Below are 23,095 nucleotides of genomic sequence, written 5' to 3' on the forward strand. Positions count from 1 at the left end.
ATTGATAAAAATAACCCTTGAGCACATTTACAAGCAAAATAATCACTAAACCTAAGTTGTTCCTGATTAACTTCATTTCAATATTACTTTTCGTATCTTAATTGTTATATTTTTGGTCTTTGGGAGCTTAAAAAAGTAACATACATAAAGTAAAAAAAAAGTGAAAAAGCTTTGTGAATCATGCTCAATGAAGTTGCATTACGCTCTTCTAACCTTTGTACAGGTCTTTGTCAGGGAGAGCTTTAGAACAGTGTTTCTCAACAGTGTTATAACATGTACCCCTTCTTGAATGTCAAATTTAGTCAAGTATTCTCAATCGAAGGGAAACATCTCAAGTATTCCTTAACACAGATACATTCCTTAAGGTTTTCAATTTGCTACAAAAACTTATTTAGGTTTGTTTATATTTGAAGTTTTGTTCCCCCACCCCCACCCCCCACACACGTATAACAGACTGACTAATACGAATCCAAGTTCCCTCTGGGCCCTACTAAAATACCACCTGGGTGTGTGTGTATCAAGTGTTGAGAACCTAGTATTTATAAGGAGATAAAGGAAATCTTGAGAATCCTCCAAAGGATGACTAGTTCAAAACCTGTTACCAGTAAGAGGTGCAGTAAGATTTAATGCATATTATTCTGCTTAACGCAGTCTAGTGAGTACATCCCAATGTTACACAACCACAATGGGGATAACTGCTTGAAACAGGACTTTTTTGTGGTGTGTGGACATTGGTTTGGGTAGTGCTGTCTAACTGAATAATTCTAAATCAATCTTTATGGTGTACATGTAACACTTTGAGGTGCAGCAAGCCCAGCATACTATTGTTTAGAGTTTAGACAGGGGAAGGTGCAGGGGGAGTGCTTACTGTAGTTTCTGTTTTTTCATTGATATAGAGCTTGAAGTCTGAATAACCCATACGTTTAGAACAGATTTTGGGAATATTTCTATATCAGTTTCACAAAAATCACCTGCAAGCTCACTGTGCTCTTTAAAATAAACACAAGAAAGATATATACAAACTTCAACTGCTCAATTCTTTTAGTTACTCTGTAAATGTCTACACTCCAAAGCTATCTTCATGTCTGATTTAAAGTGAATCTGAGGTGAGAGTGACAGGAAGGCTGCCATATTTATTTTCTTTTAAACAATACCAGTTGCCTCACAGCCTTGCTGATCTATTTGGCTGCAGTAGTGTCTGAATGACACCAGAAACAAACTTGCAGGTTATCTTGAGACCTACAAACAAACCGTGATGGGAAAATTGAAATATTTGGTCCAACTGGTTTAATGTCCTAAATCAGTGGTCCTCAAACTAAGGCCCGCGGGCCGAATGTGGCCCCCTGAGGCTTTTTTACCGGCCCCCCCACACACAAAATGTATTATAGATGCGATCAGCTACATCTTTAAATATTGGTTGTCCACATATAGAATGAAGCCAGAAAGCAGTAATTCGCTGGTTTCCAATCAAATTCTACATCAGGTGACACTGTTGTCCAATTGGACTGCATGTTGTCACCTGGGTATGCGTCATTGTCTGTTCCGCAAAGACTTCTACATAATTTTATGTATTCTCTGGCCCCCCAGTAGTCTGAAGCATGTTGACTCGGCCCTTGACCCAAAACGTTTGGGGACCCCTGTCCTAAATAGTATACTAAAAATACAAAACGCATACACTTTTTTTGTGGTTAAAACCACAATGTTATTGTATCTGATGAAAAATTCAAAAAGGTGCACAGGAGGGGGTCTTTGTTCATCCCCCACCACTCCTGTGAGTATATACGGGGTGTAACTATCCTTCAGTACCTTGTCCAACAGAACACTTTATAATAGAGCATACTGTTCAAAGTGGGGTAACCACAGTCCAGACGATCGTTATCTCTGACATGTCCTCCGAGGTCTGTGGTATACTGCTAATGATCATTATCCATTGAACAGTGTAACTGTAACATAACAAGTGGCTGGAGTTTCTAATAGGCCTGAATGATTTATCGATTTTAGATCAAAATGGTGATTCCGTGATAGTCAAAGCAGCGTTTTTTGGACATATTCCGCACCCTCCTGATGTGCAGCATTAACTGTCTAGCACTCCCGCTAGCCACTCCATGTAAAAGTAGCAGCAGCTCTCACTCTCGTCGGCGGCTCACTACCTCCTCCTTTCTGCCTAGCCGCCTCCTCCTGCGTCATCAGCTGGCAGGCTCTCTCTTTTTCCCTCCTGCTCAGCCTAGCGCATCATTAGCTGGGCGGGTGGCAGACTCCGCCCACAGGCTCTTGCAATCACTCTCTTTCCCTCTGCGTTGGGAGTGGGTGATCCAGAACGGCAGCGCGGGAAGTTTGTAGGATCAGCTGAAAGATCTCCGCGGCACCATGACGAGAGTTCAGAGGGCCATAAACAGCAGCTGCCTCTCCAGGTGACTCCTAGTGCTGCTGCACTGTGGCGATCGGGGATCTCTGCTTGGGGTTATGAGATGTGGATATGGGGATGCAGAGAGTGTATCACAGGAATAAAGAGAACATCTGTCTGGGCTACGGGGATGCAAAAAGCGTGTGTTGTGGTTACAGGATCAGCAGAAAGGGTCTTAGGCCTCTTGCACACTACATGCGATTCCGATTTTTTTTATCTGATCCGATTTTGGATTCCGATTAAAAAACATACTGCATGCGCCTATACTCTATCCCCTATGCTATCAAGGCATTTTGTATTGACCTGAGGAAGCGGGCCATGACCCGTGAAATGCATTGTCAGATTGCTTTTTGATTAAAAACTTTTTTTTCCAGTTGAACTGGTGTCTATATCTTCTGGAGAGGTAAGCAATTACCTATCTTTTCATTATATAATTTTTTTATTTGCATTTAAAAATACCAAAATAGAACATACATTGGGCGCCTCCACCCTACCCATTAAGGAGGTGCAGAGAGTGCATGAATGGGTTGCAGGGGTGCAGAGACTGCCTGAATGGGTTCCACAGGCTCTCGCATGACAAAGAAAACCATGAATCAAATCAAAATCACAATTTCTGACAAAGATCGTGCACTTCAATCTTTTCCTAAAATCGGTCAGGCCTAGTAGCTAATACAACTGAAAACTTAACGGGTGCGCATACATATTTACAGTGACAACACCACCTAGTTCTAGACATGTTTCGCCCAGAGGGGCTTCATCAGAAGTGTTAACAGGTGTCAGTGATATTTAGAAAAAATAAAATATATACAAAATATTCCCCACCAAACGACATCACAAAACCTGCAGCTGCGAATAGCACAAGTCAGAGCTGGGTAAAACATGTCGAGTGGTGGGTGATGAATAACGACCCCTCCAGCACACCTTTTTGATTTTTCCAACACACAATAACATTGTGGTTTTAACAATAAAGGGTATACACTTTGTATTTATAGCAGGGCTGTGGAGTCAGAGTCGTGGAATCGGAGTCGGAGCAATTTTGGGTACCTGGAGTCGGAGTCAGAAAAAATGCACGGACTCCGACTCCTAATGAATTTAAACTGTAATTAAAATAGAAAATATGATACAATGTTCTATTTCTCATATAATGGTCATCATAAATAATTTATATATACAGTAAGTGCTTAGTCCACAAAAATGAAATAAACAATCAAAAAATAGTTACTTGTGCTGCTTCAATAAAGCAGTCCCCGTATTTTTAAAGTCAGATATACATATCTGATTGTGACTGTATGTATGATGTGTACAAAGGAATCTCTTATATATACTAAATAACATCTATGCTGTAAGAATAAAGCTCTTACATGTACCCACAGTTACATTGCCTAGGGCCTGATAGATGTTCTTTGTTCCTGTCTGTACCTTCTACAAGTATTCTTACCAAGGACTAATTTTAATCTATGACTAAAGGCAGAAGATCCTACCCTTCTGCCGTTCTTGCATGTTAACACGTCACACGCGCTTCCAAATGCGCACGGAAGCGCATATGATGTGAACGAGGCCTAAGTCTATGACTAAAAGCATTAGAGGCAGAATATCAGCTGGATAGCCAGGTAACTGGTATTGTTTAAAAGGGTATAAATATGGCAGCCTCCATATCCCTCTCACTTTAAATGCCTTTTAAAATTCCTAAGCATTGGCAGTTAAGAGATGCATTTCATGTTACATACTTTCAATCAACAAGCTTGTAACATGCAAATTAGAGGGGTCGGAGATTCGGAGTAGGTGGAATCCTAACCTGAGGAGTCGAAGTCGGTGGATTTTTTTGTACCGCATCCACAGCCCTGATTTATAGTGTACCATTTAGGGCATTATCCAGTTGGACCTTGTGAAAATATGCAGCTAATCTCGTCAGATCTGAGAATGGTGTCAAACACCTGATCTGCATGTGCTTGTTCAGGGTCTATGGCTAAAAGTATTAGAGGCAGAATGCGTAGGTAGGGTAAAAAAGAGGGGTAACACCCTGGATTAGAAAAAAAAAAAAACACAGACACCGGGCGTCCCGGTGGTGCAGTAAGTCACCACAATAAAGGTAGCCATACACTGGTCGATTTGCCATCAGATCTGACCAACAGATAGATCCCTCTCTGATCGAATCTGATCAGAGAGGGATCGTATGGCTGCCTTTACTGCAAACAGATTGTGAATCGATTTCAGCATGAAACCGATCACAATCTGTGAAGCTGTCACTGCCCCCCCTGCATACATTACCTGATCCGACCGACGCGTGTCCCCCGGTCTCCGCCGTCTTCCTCTCCGTGCTTGGCTCCGCCAGCTTCACTGAACTTTCTGCTGGGGGAGTTTAAACAGTAGAGGGCACTCTACTGTTTAAACTTCCTGCTGGGACAGGAAGTTCAGTGAAGCTGAAGGAGCCGAGCAGGGAGAAGGTACAGCTGAGACCAGGGGACACGCGCCGGCTGGAGCAGGCAATGTATTGCCGCTAGCGTTGGTCGTCGGGCATTCGAACGCCGCTATCGACGTACTCCCGACCCGCCGGCGATCAAGTGAAATCTTCCGCAAGGACGGATCGACAGGAATCGACGGGAACGATTGATTTCGGACGGAAATCGATCATTCTGTAAGCATTTGTGCAACGATTTCACAGCAGATTCGATCACAGTGATCGAATCTGCTGTATATAGTCGGGAAAACCGTTAGGTGAATGGGTCCCTTAAAGTGTTGTGGTCAATGAAATGTACTCATAAAGTAAGGTTGCAGACAGGCAACCAACCACTGTAGGCAGGAGATACACAAACCCGAATCCACTCGGGTGACCAGCAAAGCTGGATGCGGTTGCTCTCTTGGTAAAAAAAAGTTCTAGATGGTTGCAAAGGTGTTGTTAGGCCACCTGGCCAAATACAATACCCCTCACAAAGGTGGGTTGGTAACACAAAGGGGGAGAAAGATGCGACCAGGGTATGATAACACTATGATAAAAGCAACTAAAATGAAAAAAGTTTGGATCCCATATCACACTCCTACCCAAACCTGCTAGAGATCATACCAATGTCAAGAAGTTTCACCCTATTTCCCTATTAAACTTTGATTATAAGCTTCTCACAGCTATCTTGGTAGCCAGACTCAACAAATTTCTGCCCTCTCTAATTTCTAACGATCAAGTCGGCTTCATTCCCCATCGGCAAGCTTCCGACAATATCAGACGAAATATGCTATTAATTAATCATGCTAACACCACCAAAACTCCACTAACTATTCTCACAATTGACATAGAGAAAGCATTCGATACACTAGAATGTCCCTATATGTTCAAAATTATCGAAAATGCAGGTATTACAGGTCCTTTCCTTAATCTCATTAAAAATCTTTACTCTCGAGGGGCGTGGCTTTCCTATGGCGCGGACAAGACGTGGTTGATAGGAGCTCCCGCTGCCTGGAACGCTGAAACCCCGGATCCCGCACCTAATAGAGGCTAAAAATCACATCTATGGGGAGCACTAAGCACAAACAACCCAAGCGCTCACCCCGGAAAAACAGAAGCTCGCAGATTAAGAAGTTCCTGAAACCGTTAGCCCAGACCCTGACTTCCCCGAGTTCCACCAAGATGGCGCCCGCGCAAGATCACAGGGAGAGGGAAACTCCCCCAGCTAACTCTCCGGAGCATAACTCACCTGCCACTAACGGACTCTCAAATGACAAAATTGTCCAAGACCACCAGCCGAGCCCGGGCCGAGGCATCTCACAGCCATCACAAGGTCAGTCTCCACAATATAAAATACGCGGGGACTCAACACAGGCCTCCCCGACCCACAGCACGACCTCGGGAAACATGGCTTCCAGTGGAGCTCCCTCACCGACACACTCGGCAAGCTCCAAACAAGGGTCCCCACATCCTACACATCAAGAAACACAGTCAGCTAAACGTAAGGGGCGAGACTCACCTTTGTCTGCATCCCCAGCTCACGAATCAGACAGGATGGAGGGCCCCACCATGATGCTTTCTCCTACGCCCTCGGGCAGCTCGGAGTCATATATAGAGATGGACTTACATGATTATATTTGCGCACTACCAAACAAAAACGATCTTGAAAGATACGTTAGTAGAATTGAACCCACTTACAGAAAGGAGATGGCTGAGGTCAAACAAGACATAAAACAGATAGGCCACCGAGTGGATGACACAGAAAAGGAGGTGGATAAGATGGCGCACACTCAAGAAAAACAACAAGCTGATATCAATCGACATGAGAGTCAAATTAAAGACCTTTACTTAAAACTTGATGATCAGGAAAACAGACAGAGAAGGAATAACATCAGGGTCAGAGGCATCCCGGAGTCAACAAAACAAGCAGACCTAGCACCCACCCTGGTCGGGATCTTTAATCAATTCCTGGGAAGAGCTGCAGATCACAACATAGAACTGGACACAGCCCACAGGATACTTGCACCGATCAGCACAAACCCGGATAGACCTAGAGATGTCATCTGCCGCGTCCACCGCCTTGTAATCAAAGACAGACATCATGGCGGCAGCTCGTGAAAAAGGCAGCATCGACTTTGACGGAACCCGCATCACATTACTATCAGATCTCTCAAAACTTACCTTACAGATGCGGAGAGCACTGAAGCCAAAGCCACTTCTCACAATCCTTCAAGAAAGAGAGAGTCCTTATAAATGGGGATACCCCTTCAGTTTACAAATAAGGCACGAGGGCCAAACCCATACACTGAAAGATCCCTCAGATGCGACTAAGATCAAAAAAAGATTTGAATCTTCCGGCTTTTGAGATATCAGATTGGCCACTACATTCAGAATCTGCTGAGCAAAACACTTCACTTCCACAAAGAGCACATTGGAAGAACGCTCGCCGCAACAACAGAAATGCACAACGTGAGTAATGAACTTTTAAGATAATCACAGGTCCTTTTCTATACATTTTACTCTATAATAGCAATGTTCCACTGCCCCATCCACTCGCCTTGCTCACAACTTCATTAGCACACCATAACTTTGGACTTTTCACTACGGATTCTCTTTTTCTGGCCTTTCTTTTGTGTGCGCCTTAGACATTCAGATGGCTGGAGCTCACTCGAGAATCAATCCCTGCATACGCACCCACCGGGTTCTTTCCTATTAATTTACGCTATCTCATCCACAAATGAAAGGACACATACAGTTTATGTGGCTGGGACACTGCGTAAGGGACAGATAGTCAGGGCTTAGCCCTTGACAAGTATCTCTCTCCCATACCCCACTACCTGGTCTAACTTATGGCTCTATAAAGATCTCATACTATAAGAAATGTTAGATATTAAAATGGTTATTATTTGCATATGTTCAATATGACCTGCAATGTGTCTCTGCAACATATACTCACACCTCCATTTTGCTGCGATCTATATTACCTGGTTTATGATGTTATAATAGATGTTTCATTACAATTGTTAGATAACTCTTAGGATTTAAGCCTCTATGCATGTTTATACCTAACCATCAATCATAGCTACGCGGGATCGGTGGGTAAGGGGTCCTGGCTTTAGGGAGACACTGTTCGCTCCTTCAGGGCTTCCACTCTTCACCTGATAGGTTAGATCTTTTCTAAGATCTAAAAGACCCAAACGTGGTCAATCCATGGATTGGGCGACCCACTCCCATCAGGAGAAGGCTACGCCACACCTGATGGGACGGGGTAACTCACTCCGGTGCCCCTTGAGCACACCCAACTTTGTTTATTTAGTGTTTCATGTTGTATCTATGTTCTCCCCTTGTTTTATTGCAATGAATCTCTTAAACCCTCCACACTCAATAATCCTCACCACATTCTCTCAAATCACTTATGCCAACCACTCTAAGACACCATGGGAGAGTTAAAAATCACTACTTACAATGTTAATGGCCTTAACAACCCTACAAAGAGAACCCAAACATTAAATCACCTACACAAAGAAAATTCCCATATTATCCTCCTACAAGAAACTCATTTTAAACTAAACCATTTGCCCAAAATGCCACTAAAACAGTACCCCACCTGGCTTCATAGTACCAATCCCACCACGAAAGCGAGGGGAACATCAATAGGACTACACAGAACCCTCCCCTTTATACTTAAAAAACAACTTATTGACGAAGAGGGCAGATTTGTCTTCATAATACTGGAAATATATGGTATCCTTTACACAATAGCGAACATGTACCTCCCCAATTCTAATCCGGGAAAATGGCTGCTGCAATCCCTGTCCAAACCACAGAGATTTGCTGAAGGGAAAATACTAATTGGGGCTGATCTAAATCTTTGCCTGGACCCCGCACGGGACTCCTCAACGGGCCATTCCTCAGTGCCTCAATGCACATTGGTAGCCATCAAGCAAAAAGTATTTGAGTTAAGACTTGCTGACTGCTGGAGAACTTTCAACCCCAAGACACAAGATTTTACTCACTTCTCCTCGGTACACAAGTCTTACAGTAGATTGGACTACCTATTAGTTTCTCACTCTATCTTAGATGACATCATAGAATCAAACATAGGTACAAGAGTTTGGTCTGACCACGCTCCAGTTTTTTGTACAATTAAAATCTTTGAGAGGTCCCGTTCGGGTTTTCACTGGCGTCTTAACAATAACCTATTGAAAGACTTAGAATGCCTGGATGCACTCAAAAAAACTATCTCAGATTTCACACGGAATCATACAAATGATGAAACGGCCGCCCCAATAAAATGGGAAGCCCTCAAATGCACCCTTAGAGGCATACTATTTCTCATGGCGCAAGGCTTAAAAAAGAAAGAACAGCCCAAATTGATACCCTGTTTACAGAAGTCTCTAGTTTAGAGCAACAACTGAAAAATAGTAAGGGGAAAGACGATTGTATATCCCTTCAACTGTCCACTACTAGACAGAAGTTGTTAACCTTACTAGACCAAAACTCTCTTAGAGAAAGAGAGCGATTCCAGGGCCTATTATTTGAGAAAGCAGATAAATGCGGTACCATGCTTGCACACTATCTCCACCCCAAGCAACCTTCCACCTACATCCCGATCATCAGAGCAAAAGATAATTCCCTCAAGTCCAAGCCTACAGAGATTGCAGACACTTTTAAATCCTACTACCAAGAGCTATACTCCATACGTGTAAAATACCACCAACTTCCCCAAACCAAGTTAGATAACAAAATAGACAAATATATAAAATCCTCCAACGTCCCCGTACTTGAACAAGACGAGATCAAAGCTCTAGAAGAAGATTTTACAGGCGAAGAACTCCTCACGGCAATTAGATCCCTGAAGGTTGGGAAAAGCCCTGGCCCAGACGGTTTCACCCCTGCCTTCTATAAAGCCCTCGCCCCAGACCTCATCCCCTTTTTACTAGCCTCATTTAATTCTATTTCAGCTGACACTTCCTTCCCTATACAGTCCTTGCAGGCTTATATTACAGTAATACCAAAACCTGATAAAGACCACACAACCTGCGGCAACTATAGGCCTATTTCATTAATCAACATAGACATTAAGCTCTTTGCCAAACTTATAGCAGAACGCTTAAAATTGTCCTTACCTCGGGTTCTACACACTGACCAGGTGGGGTTCACACAATTTCGGGAAGCAAGAGATAACACTATTAAAACCATATCCCTGATGACTAGGGCACAGAAACAGGGGGTACCCCTGTGTCTCCTATCAGTAGATGCGGAGAAGGCATTCGACAGGATCCACTGGGGCTATTTAAGCCGAGTACTGGAAAATCTGGGATTGGGACAGAAAGCTCTCCACAGAATTCTAGGACTATACAGGGGTCCTACAGCTAGAGTTAAAGCAAATGGGGTCCTGTCGGATGCCTTCAGCATCAATAACGGAACGAGGCAGGGGTGCCCCTTGTCACCATTATTATTTGTTCTATGTATGGAACACTTTGCATTTGCTATCAGAAAAAATGTAAACATCTCAGGATTCAAATCTGGCAATAAAGAATTCAAATTAGCCTTATATGCAGATGATTTACTGCTATATATGACGAACCCCCTCATTTCCATCCCAAACTTCTTACAAGAAGCTGATAGGTTCTCTGCCATTAGTAATTTCAAAATGAATCTATCCAAAACTGAGGCCCTAAACATTTCCCTCCCACCCAAATTAAATACAAACTTTGAAGCATTCCTTCCCTATCACATGGAAAATTGATTACATCAAATATCTTGGAATTAACATACCCACGGATCTAACCAGACTACTCACTTTAAACCACATCCCACTTATACTTAAAATACAACAAGATTTAACCAAATGGAATAATCTCAGTTTATCTTGGTTAGGCAGAATAAACGTCCTAAAAATGAATGTACTCCCCAGACTTTTATACTTATTTCAGGCCACTCCAATTCCCATTCCAAGCTCCATATTGAAAACTATCAAAACAGCTTGCACTAAATTTATTTGGACAGGGAAAAAACCAAGGACTAATTTTAAACTACTCACAAGACCTAAAGAATCAGGAGGAGTAGGATTACCCGACCTAACTAAATATTACCAAGCTGCCAGATTACTCTTAATAACAGACTGGTTTCAAGGCACAAACCAGAAACAATGGATAGAGCTGGAGGAGGCAGAACTGGGCATGGACCGCCGCGCGCTACTTTGGACAACCAAAACAAAAAGACCCTCAATTGCTAACTCACCTTTTTGGGCAGGGAAAAGCATTACCTTCTGGGACAAACTATACAGCATCTATAATCTTACCACCATGCCCAGTCCTCTTACCCCTCTGCTAGATAATCCAGACTTCAAAATAGGCCTTGGTTCTCCATCAGTTCTAGGAAATAACAAATCAGATTGGCCACAAATTAGACATTACTTAACCCAACATGGAATAAAAAATATGGCTGACTGGCCCATTACAATCCTAAGCTACAAACCCACTTGGCTAACTAAATTCCAGCTGGACAAATTCTACAATTCCCTGCATCCCAAATCCAATATTCACAGACCTTTGACACCTTTCGAGAACATTTGCTCACAAACAGAGCGGGTAGAGCATATTTTATCTAAAATCTACAATTTACTTATATCCAGAGGGTCTGAACAGCATCTACAAAAAAATCACAGATACATGGGACAAGGAATTGGGAACTACCCTTACTGCTGAGACCTGGGAAAAGATCTTTATACTCTCCCACAAACTCTTAATCTCAACAAAACGTCAGGAAAGAAATTTCAGAATATTTTCCAGATGGTATAGAGACCCAGAAAGGCTAAGCAAATTCCAGCCCACAACCTCTGACCTTTGCTGGAGATGCAATAGCCACAAAGGAACGTATATGCATATATGGTGGGAATGCAGTAATTTACAACCCTTCTGGATAAAAGTTTTCGAGCTACATAAAGAATTATACCTTACCTCGGTCTCTCCGTCCCCAGCAATAGCCTTATTATCCACCATACCTGGCTCATTTTCTAATATCAAGAGTTCTATCTTCAGATTTATTCTTACTGCAGCCAGAACTCTGATAACCAGAAATTGGCGATCCACTGATATCCCCACAGTATCTGACCTATTCTCACATCTGAATAAGCTAATGAGATTAGATGAACTCTGCCTAACCACCCAAGGCCGTTAAGAAAAGTTTGTGAACAGATAGGCCATCTGGATAGACTACAGGGAATCAGACAAGGCCAAAGCGTTTCTAACATGAAGTGTAATTAACTAACCCCATGACTGAATAGTGTATACACAGAGGTACAGCTGTTAATAACGCAACATACTTAGAGAAAGTGGTAGATCATACATGAGCCTACCTACATATGTTAGAGAAAAGAATCCTAACTACTTCCATTACAATGCGCTGTAGATCGTTGCCATATGTCTATGCTTAATGACGGTTTTGTTCCTTTCCTTACCCCTTGCCCCCTACCCCCCCCCCCCCATAATACCACTCCCTCTCCCCGCTCCCATACCCTCCTTTTTCCTTCCCTTTCGTACCCCCCCCCCCCTTACCCTTGCTCCCCTGGGTTGAAGAACAAACAAACAAACAAAAACTTAACCTTTACCTGCAATGTAAGATGTATTTCTTTATTTGTACTTTTACGATAATCAATATGTTTCTTACCAATTCGAGCATTGTCTGTTTAAATGTGTTAAAAACTTTAATAAAAACTTTTTTTCAAAAAAAAAATCTTTACTCTCATCCCACAGCTTCTCTTAAAATCCCAGGATCTAATCCCGTATCATTCCCTATCCTATGAGGGACCCGCCAAGGGTGTCCCCTGTCCCCCGCCCTATTTGCACCTTCTATAGAAGCAGAGCATAGCCGACGCCACCCCAACATCCATGGCTTTCAAATAGGGAAGACTGAATCCAAACTAACACTCTTTGCAGATGACGTTCTCTTTACACTTACAAATCCCACAGATTCAATCCCCCCACTCACTTGCAGCTCTGACAGAATTTGGCAACTTATCAGGCCTTAAAGTTAATATTAACAAAACTGAAGTCATGTTCTGTCAAACCTCCGTAACTAGTTACCAAATACAACTTCCAATATAGAGATCACTATGTACAATATTTGGGTGTCAAGCTTACCAACAATTACCACACACTCTATAAATGGAATTACATTCCTCTTATCGCCAAGTTAAAACAGGACCTGACTGAATGGGACGTCCCCTCTATCTCCTGGTCCGGACGTATCGCAGCTGTTAAAATGACTCTCCTCCCACGAATCACGTATTACTTTAGAGGTTTACCCATCGCAATCAAAACCTCTGATATACTATTGCTCCAAAAACAGATATTCCAATATGTGTGGAACCATAAAAAACCCTGTATCAAGAAGAGTTTGATGATGAGACATAAAAGCGATGGTGGACTCTCGGTCCCTAACCTCATGAAATACTTCACAGCCTCCCAACTAGCCCAACTCCCTCTAATTTATGCAAACTTTTACGCCCCCTCCTGGGCAGAGATTGAAAATAATATTCTGTTCCCCTACTTATTGGAAGGCATGCTTTGGTCACGCAAACCTATCCCGCAACAGGTGATCTCAGGGTCTCCAATTACCTCACGCACATTACAAATATGGAGAAAATCCAGATTTAAGTTTAAATTGCAAACCGCCACCTCTCCCCTCACACGTTTTACAGGTAATCCTGACTTTCCAGCAGGTCTGGAGGCAATGGCTTTTCATTGGTGGACAGACTAAAACCTGTGTTTACTTAAACACATTCTAGTGCACAATAAAATTCCTACTATGGAGGATTTACTCTCTTCCCTCCGACCTCCTACATCCAAATTTTTCAGATGTAGACAATTACATCACTTTGTACTCTCTTTAATTAATCCGCTAATTGGCATTAAAACGTCCGCCTTTTAGAACTTCTGCCTGACAGTCCCCTTAATGAAAGGAATGGTTTTATATCTATATTCCAACTATAAACGCCCCGCCCAATGACTATGTACTCCCTTACCGAATAGCATGGGAATCAAATCTAGGTATCCAGTTTGATGACGAAGACTGGAAACAGTCTCTTGAGGTCCTATCTAAGGGTAGTATGCAATCTTCCACCATGGAAGTGTCTATACGATTACTCCACAGAACATACTTAGTCCCCGTGAGATTGGCCCGAATATACTCCTCACAATCTTCCCAGTGTTTTAGAGGCTGCCCGCTCCCTGGATCCATGTACCACATTTGGAGGGAGTGCCCAGTTGTGTCTGGTCTTTGGTCTAAAATTGCAAGGTTATTAAGCAGAATCTTCCAAGACTCTTTTACTAAAGACCCTCAGATATTTCTTTTGGGCCATAGACCGGACGAGATGCAACACGCCACCCATAAATTGATTCAGCATATAGTATCCTCTGTTAAGCTATATATAGCATCTCAATGGAAAAAAACTCTTTTATGCTACCAATACTAGCAAGAAAAGATAGAAAAATGATGCATGAAAGAATTAACGCCAGAGTTCAGGATATGATGCAACACTTTGAAAGAGTGTGGAGACCATGGGTGGATCATAAAGGAAGCATTCCCATGTTTAATATTGTCAATGACTAGTTGGCAAATACATCATTAAAGACAAACCTCTGTATGTACTAATGAGGTTGGTTGAGAGTGTACCTTATACATTTACCTGCTGCAGTTGAAAGTGGCTTTAAAAGTAATAATGTGCATATATCATGCTTGGTAGAATGGGATTGTGATGCTTTACTGTACCTCACCCGGACAACCTATACCTCCTCCTTTGCCGATTCCCCTGTTTTAAGTACTCTTACATATCCATCGCCTTTTGTTATGTGTCTGTACTGTTCTGTTTGATTTTCTAAAAGTGTTTTATACTGTTAATTTCGCTTGTTATATTTCTTTGGTCTTTTCAATAAAGCTCTTTTTGGACACTAAAATGAAAAAAAGTTTGAGGTGGCTTACCTCAATGATGACCCATTCAAAATAATTTGTAACTTACTTTGATTATGCACTTTGTCTCGTGGGTCTCAGCCCACTTCCTCAGGCCGAATACGGTGCCTAAAATCATTAAACACAGAGTCCTCTGAACTCAGCTGATATTCTTATACTCTTATAAAAATTATCAAAGATATATACAGTAGCAAGAAAAAGTATGTGAACCCTTTGGAATTATGTGGATTTCTGCACAAATTGGTCATAAAATGTGTTCCGATCTTCATCTAAGTCACAATAATAGACAATCACAGTCTGCTTAAACTAATACCACACAAATAATTAATTGTTTCCATGTTTTTATTGAACACACCATGTAAACATTCACAGTGCAGGTGGAAAAAGTATGTGAACCCTGGCATTTAATAACAGTTTGAACCTCCTTTGGCAGCAACTTCAACCAAACGTTTCCTGTAGTTGCAGATCAGATGTGCACCATGGTCAGGAGTAATTCTTGACCATTCTTCTTTACAGGACTGTTTCAGTTCAGCAATATTCTTGGGATGTCTGGTGTGAATCACTTTCTTGAGGTCATGCCACAGCATCTCAATCGGGTTGAGGTCAGGACTGGGCCACTCCAGAAGAGTATTTTCTTTTCAGTCAGTCAGTCTGACTCATCCGCCCCTCAGGTGTTCATTTGCCTGCAGTATATTCTGAATCACCCGCTCCTCGGGAGATTCGGCCTCTTCAGTATTGTTTCTCCAGCCTGCTGGAGGTTGTACGTCCGTGCACATTCGGTGTACTGTTTACACCTCACCAGCCCCTCTGGTGAGGTCTCATTTAACCACTTGAGGACCCACCCTTTACCCCCCCCTTAAGGACCAGCGCTGTTGTAGCTGATCTGTGCTGGGTGGGCTCTGCAGCCCCCAGCACAGATCAGCGTGCAGGCAGAGCGACCAGATCGCCCCCCTTTTTTCCCCACTAGGGGGATGATGTGCTGGGGGGGTCTGATCGCTCCTGCCTGCCGGGTGTTGCGGGGGGGGGGCACCTCAAAGCCCCCCTCCGCGGCGAAATCCTCCCCCTCCCTTCTCCTACCTGGCCCCCCCCTGGAGATCCGGGCTGCACAGGACACTATCCGTCCTGTGCAGCCAGTGACGGGACGTCCCGTCACATGGCGGCGATCCCCGGCCGCTGATTGGCCGGGGATCGCCGTTCTGCCTTACGGCGCTGCTGCGCAGCAGCGCCGTACAAATGTAAACAAAGCGGATTATTTCCGCTTGTGTTTACATTTAGCCTGCGAGCCGCCATCGGCGGCCCGCAGGCTATTCACGGAGCCCCCCGCCGTGAATTGACAGGAAGCAGCCGCTCGCACGAGCGGCTGCTTCCTGATTAATCAGCCTGCAGCTGGCGACGCAATACTGCGTCGCTGGTCCTGCAGCTGCCACTTTGCCGACGCGCGTTATGAGTGCGCAGTCGGCAAGTGGTTAAGCATTATAGTGACGGTTACACCAATCACTACACACTCTGCTCTCAGTCTTGCTATACTGGCATTATTGGTGATTCTGCAGATCACACATAATCGGGTATAGCGTCTGCATTCTTGGTGATTCCGCAGATCACCAATAATCAGACATCTGAGGTGTGGCACTCAATCGTCACAGTTACAAATTATTTTGAACGTGTCATCATTGAGGTAAGCCACCTCAAACTTTTTTTTCATTTTAGTTGCTTTTAACATAGTTTTATCATACCCTGGGCGCCTCTTTCTCCCCCTTTGTATTAGAGGTAGAAGATCAGCAGGAAATCCAGGCAACTGGTATTGCTTAAAAATAAATAAATAAGGCAGCCTCCCATATAATTTTCACCTCGGGTTCACTTTAATATCTAGTTGGCTAGTGATCTAGAAAAAGAATGTAGCTTGTAAATGTTAACTGTCCATTTCGTAAACTTCAAGGGAATCTGAAGTGAAAATAAACTTATGAAATAATGATTTCTATGTGTAGTACAGCTAAAAAATAAAACATTAGGAGCAAAGACATGAGTCTAATATTGTTTCCAGTACAGGAAGCGTTAAGAAACTCCAGTTGTTATCTATGCAATAGAGCCACTGATCTCTACAACTTTCAAAGTCGCAGAGAGCTCTGTCTTCTGAAGCTTGTTATCTCAACTGTCAGTCATTGTATTGTATTTCTCTGCAAAGGACAGGTCTCAAGTTCACTAGCCTGCTCTGTAAAATGATTTAGAATGCGGAGTAGTGTGTAAACTGCAAATATTAGAGAATGATGCAATGTTATAAAAAACACTATATAACTGAAAATAAAAATATAAGAATATTTTCTTTGCTACTAATGATCTAGTAATTATCCATACTGCACAACCAATCCATTATGTCATAATTTTTTTTTCCGCTTCAGTGTCTCTTTAAACCAGTTCTCTAAACTAAGTAATAAAATCCGGCTAACATCCCTGAATTTGTGCCTAAGATGTTTTATTTTACAATCTCTAGATCAGTGTGCAGCTGACTTATTTTCACTGGTTAAAAAACACATCTACTGAATAACTTCTGGCAATTATATTAGGGTTCCCAAGCAGATTTTCCGTAGATGTTCTTATAACAGTAAAAAAAAAAAGTGCAACTCTATGATTAACTTACATCCTTTGCATCAAGAAGTTCTTTACATTTCTCATTCCTGTTGGTGTGGATGTCTGGGTTGACACAAGTATGCTCTCTGCTGGAGAGGATAGTCATCCGCACACCAGAATAAGCAGTCTTCCGCAATTCCCTGGTTATTTGTGCTATTTGTTTGTGTGTTCGGGTTCCAAAAAATATTTTGGGCACTCTTTGCTTTTCCTCATTCTCTTTCTTTTTACCATGTAAGTCCCCTTTGTCCTGGCTTTTGGAGCATCCGTTGGAGCAGAGACTGCATGGCTCAAGGTACTGTAAATAAAGAAACACAGTTAAACCAGTTCACGGATGATACATAACGTTCATGGATGATAACATACATGTAGAATTCACCATGTAAATCCATGGCATAAGCAACTACGGTAAGTGGAACTGCAGCCCTATCCCACCCTTCCACCCACCAGTAAAGAAAAAAAAGATACTTTTTTTGTCATTTCTTACTTATGCACCTGTTCTAAAAAATGTTATATTTACTGTAAAGACCAATTTTACCAATTGGTTTTAAACTTTTTCGAAGACAAACAACACTGTTTTACTTTGTTTTCCATAAGGTTACGTTATTCATTTTAAGGTGGCCATACACTAGTCTATGTGGCCATCTGATCCTAGAGGAATCTATCTGATCGAATCCCTCCACACACTACCCACAGATTTTTAAAAGATTTCAGCATGAAATCTATTGAAAATCTGTGTGGGCCTGTCGACCCTTCCACCCATACAATTATACTTGGTTTTATTTGAATGATCTCATCAAAAATGTGACTTTTCAAAAAAATCGTACAAGTAATGGTGACAAATTACATTTGGATGTGCTCTAAAAATACAAACATACATGCAAAATATACAGGGAAAATACAAACAAAATGGCAATAACTAAAAATGTGTCAAGCAAAACATACAACAATCAAAGAGACTCTGAAGCGAGTCCTAACCTCCCTGGCGTTCTATTAAAATCGCCAGGGAGGCTGCGGGAGGGTTTTTTTTTTTTATAAAAAAAAAACTATTTCATGCAGCCAACTGAAAGTTGGCTGCATGAAAGCCTACTAGAGGGCGCTTCGGAGGCGATCTTCTGATCGCCTCCGGCAGCCAGAAGTAACACGGAAGGCCACAATGAGCGGCCTTCCGTGTTTCGCTTACCTCGTCGCCATGGCGACGAGCTGAGTGACGTCAGCCGACGTCCTGACGTCAGCCGCCTCCGATCCAGCCCTTAGCGCTGGCCGGAACTATTTGTTCCGGCTGCGCAGGGCTCGGGCGGCTGGGGGGACCCTCTTTCGCCGCTGCTCGCGGCGGATCGCCGCAGAGCGGCGGCGATCAGGCAGCACACGCGGCTGGCAAAGTGCCGGCTGCGTGTGCTGCTTTTTATTTTACGAAAATCGGCCCAGCAGGGCCTGAGCGGCGACCTCCGGCGGTAATGGACGGATATACTCGTCCATACCACCAAGGAGGTTAAAGGGAAGGTTCAGAGACAGTTAAAGAAAAATAAAAATCCAAATGCACTTACCTGGGGCTTCCTCCAGCCCGTGGCAGGCAGGAGGTGCCCTCGGCGCCGCTCCGCAGGCTCCCGGTGGTCTCCGGTGGCTGAGCCGACCTGTCCAGGCCGGTGGTCTGGTCGGGCCTCTTCTGCACTCCATTGTGCGTTCCACGCCGGCGCGCTGACGTCATCGGACGTCCTCCTGGCTGTACTGCGCAGGCTCAGTAGTTCAGTAGCCTGCGGAGCGGCGCCGAGGGCACCTCCTGCCTGCCACGGGCTGGAGGAAGCCCCAGGTAAGTGGATTTGGATTTTTTTTTTTAACTGTCCCTGAACCTTCCCTTTAAGTCATGTTTAAAGCTTTTATTACTGTAAAGCACTATAGATAGAGCTAAACCGCTGCATCCCCGCGGCAAAACAAGGGGTTTAAACCCTCCAAATCCCCTCTGCAAAATCCACGACTTTCTTGGCTGTGGATTTTACTGCCCATGGAGGCAGAGCTTAAAGAGAATCTGTATTCTAAAATTCTTACAATAAAAAGCATACCATTCTATACATTATGTTCTCCTGGGCCCCTCTGTGCTGTTTCTGCCACTCCCTGCTGCAATCCTGGCTTGTAATTGCCAGTTTTAGGCAGTGTTTACAAACAAAAGACATGTCATGTGATAGGCTGAGAGAAGCTCAGTCTGTGACTCATACAGAGCCTGCAGGGGGCGTGGAGAGGGTGTGTATAACTTCTGCCTATCACAAGCAGAGCAGCACATTCCTGCCTGAGCCGACAAAGGAAAGACGATTAGATTATAAAACAGAGATAATACAGCCACTGTGCAACTAGGACTGTGCAGTAAGACAGACCACATTAAAACAGGTATAGGAACTTATAGGATAGAAGAAATAAGGCTGAAAATTGTTACAGAGTCTCTTTAAAGGAGTCTCTTAGCGCGTCAATCTCTGCTGATCGCCGCCTCTCCCCGCCCCTCTGTCTGCCTTCACAGAGAGGGGCGGAAGGAGGGGTAGATGCGGGGGCAGATCGACGCGCATGGAGGCAGAGGTACAGCCTTAAAGGAGTCATCAGGGGAAAAAGTGTAAAATAAGTGGTACTTACCGGGGGTTTCCTCCAGCTCCAAGCTCTCAGGACGTCCCTGCCCGCAGCCGTTCGCCGCAGGTCCGTCCCGATCCCAGGCGTTGATGTCAGAGCGACCTCCAGGTCGCTCTGTACTGCGCCTGTGCGAGCGGCGCTGTCAGTCACCGCCACGTGGGCCGGAGCGGACTGCGCAGGCGCAGTACAGAGCGACCTGGAGGTCACTCTGACGTCATCGCCGGGCACTGGGATGGACCTGCGGCAAATGGCTGCGGGCAGAGCTGCGGCGAGGGACGTCCTGGGAGCTTGGAGCTGGAGGAAGCCCCCAGTAAGGACCACTTATTTTACACTTTTTCTGATGACTCCTTTAAGGCTGTAGCTCTGCCTCCATGCGCTTCGATCTGCCCGCGGATCTCCCCTCCTTCCGTCCCTCTCTGTGAAGGCAAAGGGGCGGGGAGAGGCGGCGATCAGCAGAGATTGACGCGCTAAGAGGCAGAGCTAAAGCGCTAAGCTCTGCCTCATCAGGAAGCGCTCCCCGGAGTTATGAGGGGATTTGGGGGGTATAAACCCCTCGTTTTGCCGCAGGGATGCAGCGGTTTAGCACTATCTGTAGTGCTTTACAGTAATAAAAGCTTTAAACAGGATTTAAGACTCGCTTCAGAGTCTCTTTAAGAACTATCCTGGTTAATATGTGCATTCTTGACAAGGTAAGTGTTCGGGTTTGCTTGAGGTTTTCAAGGGGTGAAGAGTGACAAATCTGCAGAGAAAGGGAATACTTCTGAAAAGTTCTATTTATGCAAATTTGAGGAGACGAGTCTATTGAAGGATGAAAGAATGATACATAATTATATATTGAAGTAAGTAAACAGATGTACAGGCGTAAAAGCCTGTAAAAACTTTATGGATTAAAGAATTTTCAATTGGATTCTTTGTGTAACTGGCAGACAGAACACCCACTAATTGGCATAAGGGTCAGCCATGACAGCACTTGTTATATGGGATTGAAGGAAGGCACTTGTCAGTGACGTATAACGTATGCAGCGGTGACATGGAGGGCAGCACTTGATATATGGCTTATATGATGCCACACCTGTTCTTTAGAGAATATTGCATAACACTGTACTTCTTAGATGCAAAGCATGAGGCTATACTTGTTATATAGTGGGCTTGATGCTACGTTTACTGTGTGTTAAGTGAGGGTGTGTGTGTGTGTGTGTTAAGTGAGGGTGTGTGTGTGTGTGTGTGTGTGTGTGTGTGTGTGTGTGTGTGTGTGTGTGTGTGTGTGTTAAGTGAGGGTGTGTGTGTGTGTGTTAAGTGAGGGTGTGTGCGTGTGTGTGCGTGTGTGTGTGTGTGTGTGTGTGTGTGTGTGTGTGTGTGTGTGTGTGTGTGTGTGTGTGTGTGTGAAGTGAGGGTGTGTGTGTGTGTTAAGTGAGCGTGTGTGTGTGTGTGTGTGTGTGTGTTAAGTGAGGGTGTGTGTGTGTGTGTGTTAAGTGAGGGTGTGTGTGTGTGTTAAGTGAGGGTGTGTGTGTGTGTGTGTGTTAAGTGAGGGTGTGTGTTAAGAGTGTGCGTGTGTGTGTGTGTTAAGAGTGTGTGTGTGTGTGTGTGTGTGTGTGTGTGTGTGTGAGAGTGTGTGTGTGTGTGTTAAGTGTGTGTGTGTGTTAAGTGTGTGTGTGTTAAGTGTGTGCGTGTGTTAAGTGCGTGCGTGTGTGTTAAGTGCGTGCGTGTGTGTGTTAAGTGTGTGCGTGTGTTAAGTGTGTGTGTGTGTGTTAAGTGTGTGTGTGTGTGTGCGTGCGTGTGTTAAGTGTGCGTGTGTGTGTGTTAAGTGTGTTAAGTGTGTTAAGTGTGTGTGTGTGTGTGTGTTAAGTGTGTGTGTGTGTGTGTGTTAAGTGTGTGTGTGTGTGTGAGTGTGAGTGTGAGTGTGTGTGTGTGTGTGTGTGTGTGTGTTAAGTATGTGTTAACCACCTTAGCGGTATGGACGAGCTCAGCTCGTCCATTACCGCCAGAGGGTGCCGCTCAGGCCCTGCTGGGCCGATTTTGCTGAAATAAAAAGCAGAACACGCAGCCGGCACTTTGCTAGCCGCGTGTGCGGCCCGATCGACGCCGCTCTGCGGCGATCCGCCGCGAGCAGCGGCGAAAGAGGGTCCCCCCAGCCCTGCGCAGCCGGAACAAATAGTTCCAGTCAGCGCTAAGGGCTGGATCGGAGGCGGCTGACGTCAGGACGTCGGCTGACGTCCATGATGTCACTCCGCTCGCCGCCATGGCGACGAAGTAAGCAAAACACGGAAGGCCGCTCATTGCGGCCTTCCGTGTTACTTCTGGCCGCCGGAGGCGATCAGAAGAACGCCTCCGGAGCGCCCTCTTGTGGGCTTTCATGCAGCCAACTTTTAGTTGGCTGCATGAAATATTTTTTTTTTTGTTTAAAAAAAACCCTCCCGCAGCCGCCCTGGCGATCTTAATAGAACGCCAGGGTGGTTAAGTGTGTGTGTGTGTGTGTGTTAAGTGTGTGTGTGTTAAGTGTGTGTTAAGTGTGTGTGTGTGTTAAGTGTGTGTGTTAAGTGTGTGTGTTAAGTGTGTGTGTGCTAAATGTTACATGTCAAACAGTCTGCACTGGTTATATGGGGGCCTTGTGGTACAATCACAGAGAGCACGGAGGACAGGAGCTTAAAGTGAACCAAGCACCATTTTTAGCACCCAGAGCATCTCAATAGCACATTAAAAATGTATGCAAACAATGTGTCTCATTAGTAAAAGAAAAAAATCTTCCATTTTACCTATTTTTACATTTAAAGTTTAGCACAGGTTTTATTAGCCTACTACAGCCGGACGGCCCGACCGCAGATTCCAGGCAGCTAAGAACTTAAAGAGAATCTGTATTGTTAAAATCGCACAACAGTAAACATACCAGTGTGTTAGGGGACATCTCCTATTACCCTCTGTCACAATTTCGCCGCTCCTCGCCGCATTAAAAGTAGTCAAAAACAGTTTTAAAAAGTTTGTTTATAAACAAACAAAATGGCCACCAAAACAGGAAGTAGATTGATGTACAATATGTCCACACATAG

The 23,095-nt window shown here is 44.1% G+C and overlaps 1 protein-coding gene across 9 annotated transcripts in view; it reads right to left on the bottom strand.

The window, feature by feature from the left end:
• Positions 1-23,095, bottom strand: part of BRIP1 (BRCA1 interacting helicase 1) — a 550,841-nt gene that overhangs the window by 412,835 nt on the left and 114,911 nt on the right. For 8 of the 9 annotated variants that reach the window (XR_011026250.1, XM_068268746.1, XM_068268741.1 and 5 more), the window contains one exon: positions 17,452-17,736. The exons of the other annotated variant lie outside the window; for it this stretch is intronic. Coding sequence is in view for 7 of the 8 variants with exons in the window: in XM_068268746.1 (XP_068124847.1) it covers positions 17,452-17,736 (285 nt within the window). In the remaining variant the exon portion in view is untranslated. The remainder of the gene's footprint in view (positions 1-17,451; positions 17,737-23,095) is intronic. 9 annotated transcript variants of the gene reach the window in all.

This window comes from Hyperolius riggenbachi, chromosome 2 (genome assembly GCF_040937935.1).
Source record: "Hyperolius riggenbachi isolate aHypRig1 chromosome 2, aHypRig1.pri, whole genome shotgun sequence".
NCBI lineage: Eukaryota > Metazoa > Chordata > Amphibia > Anura > Hyperoliidae > Hyperolius > Hyperolius riggenbachi.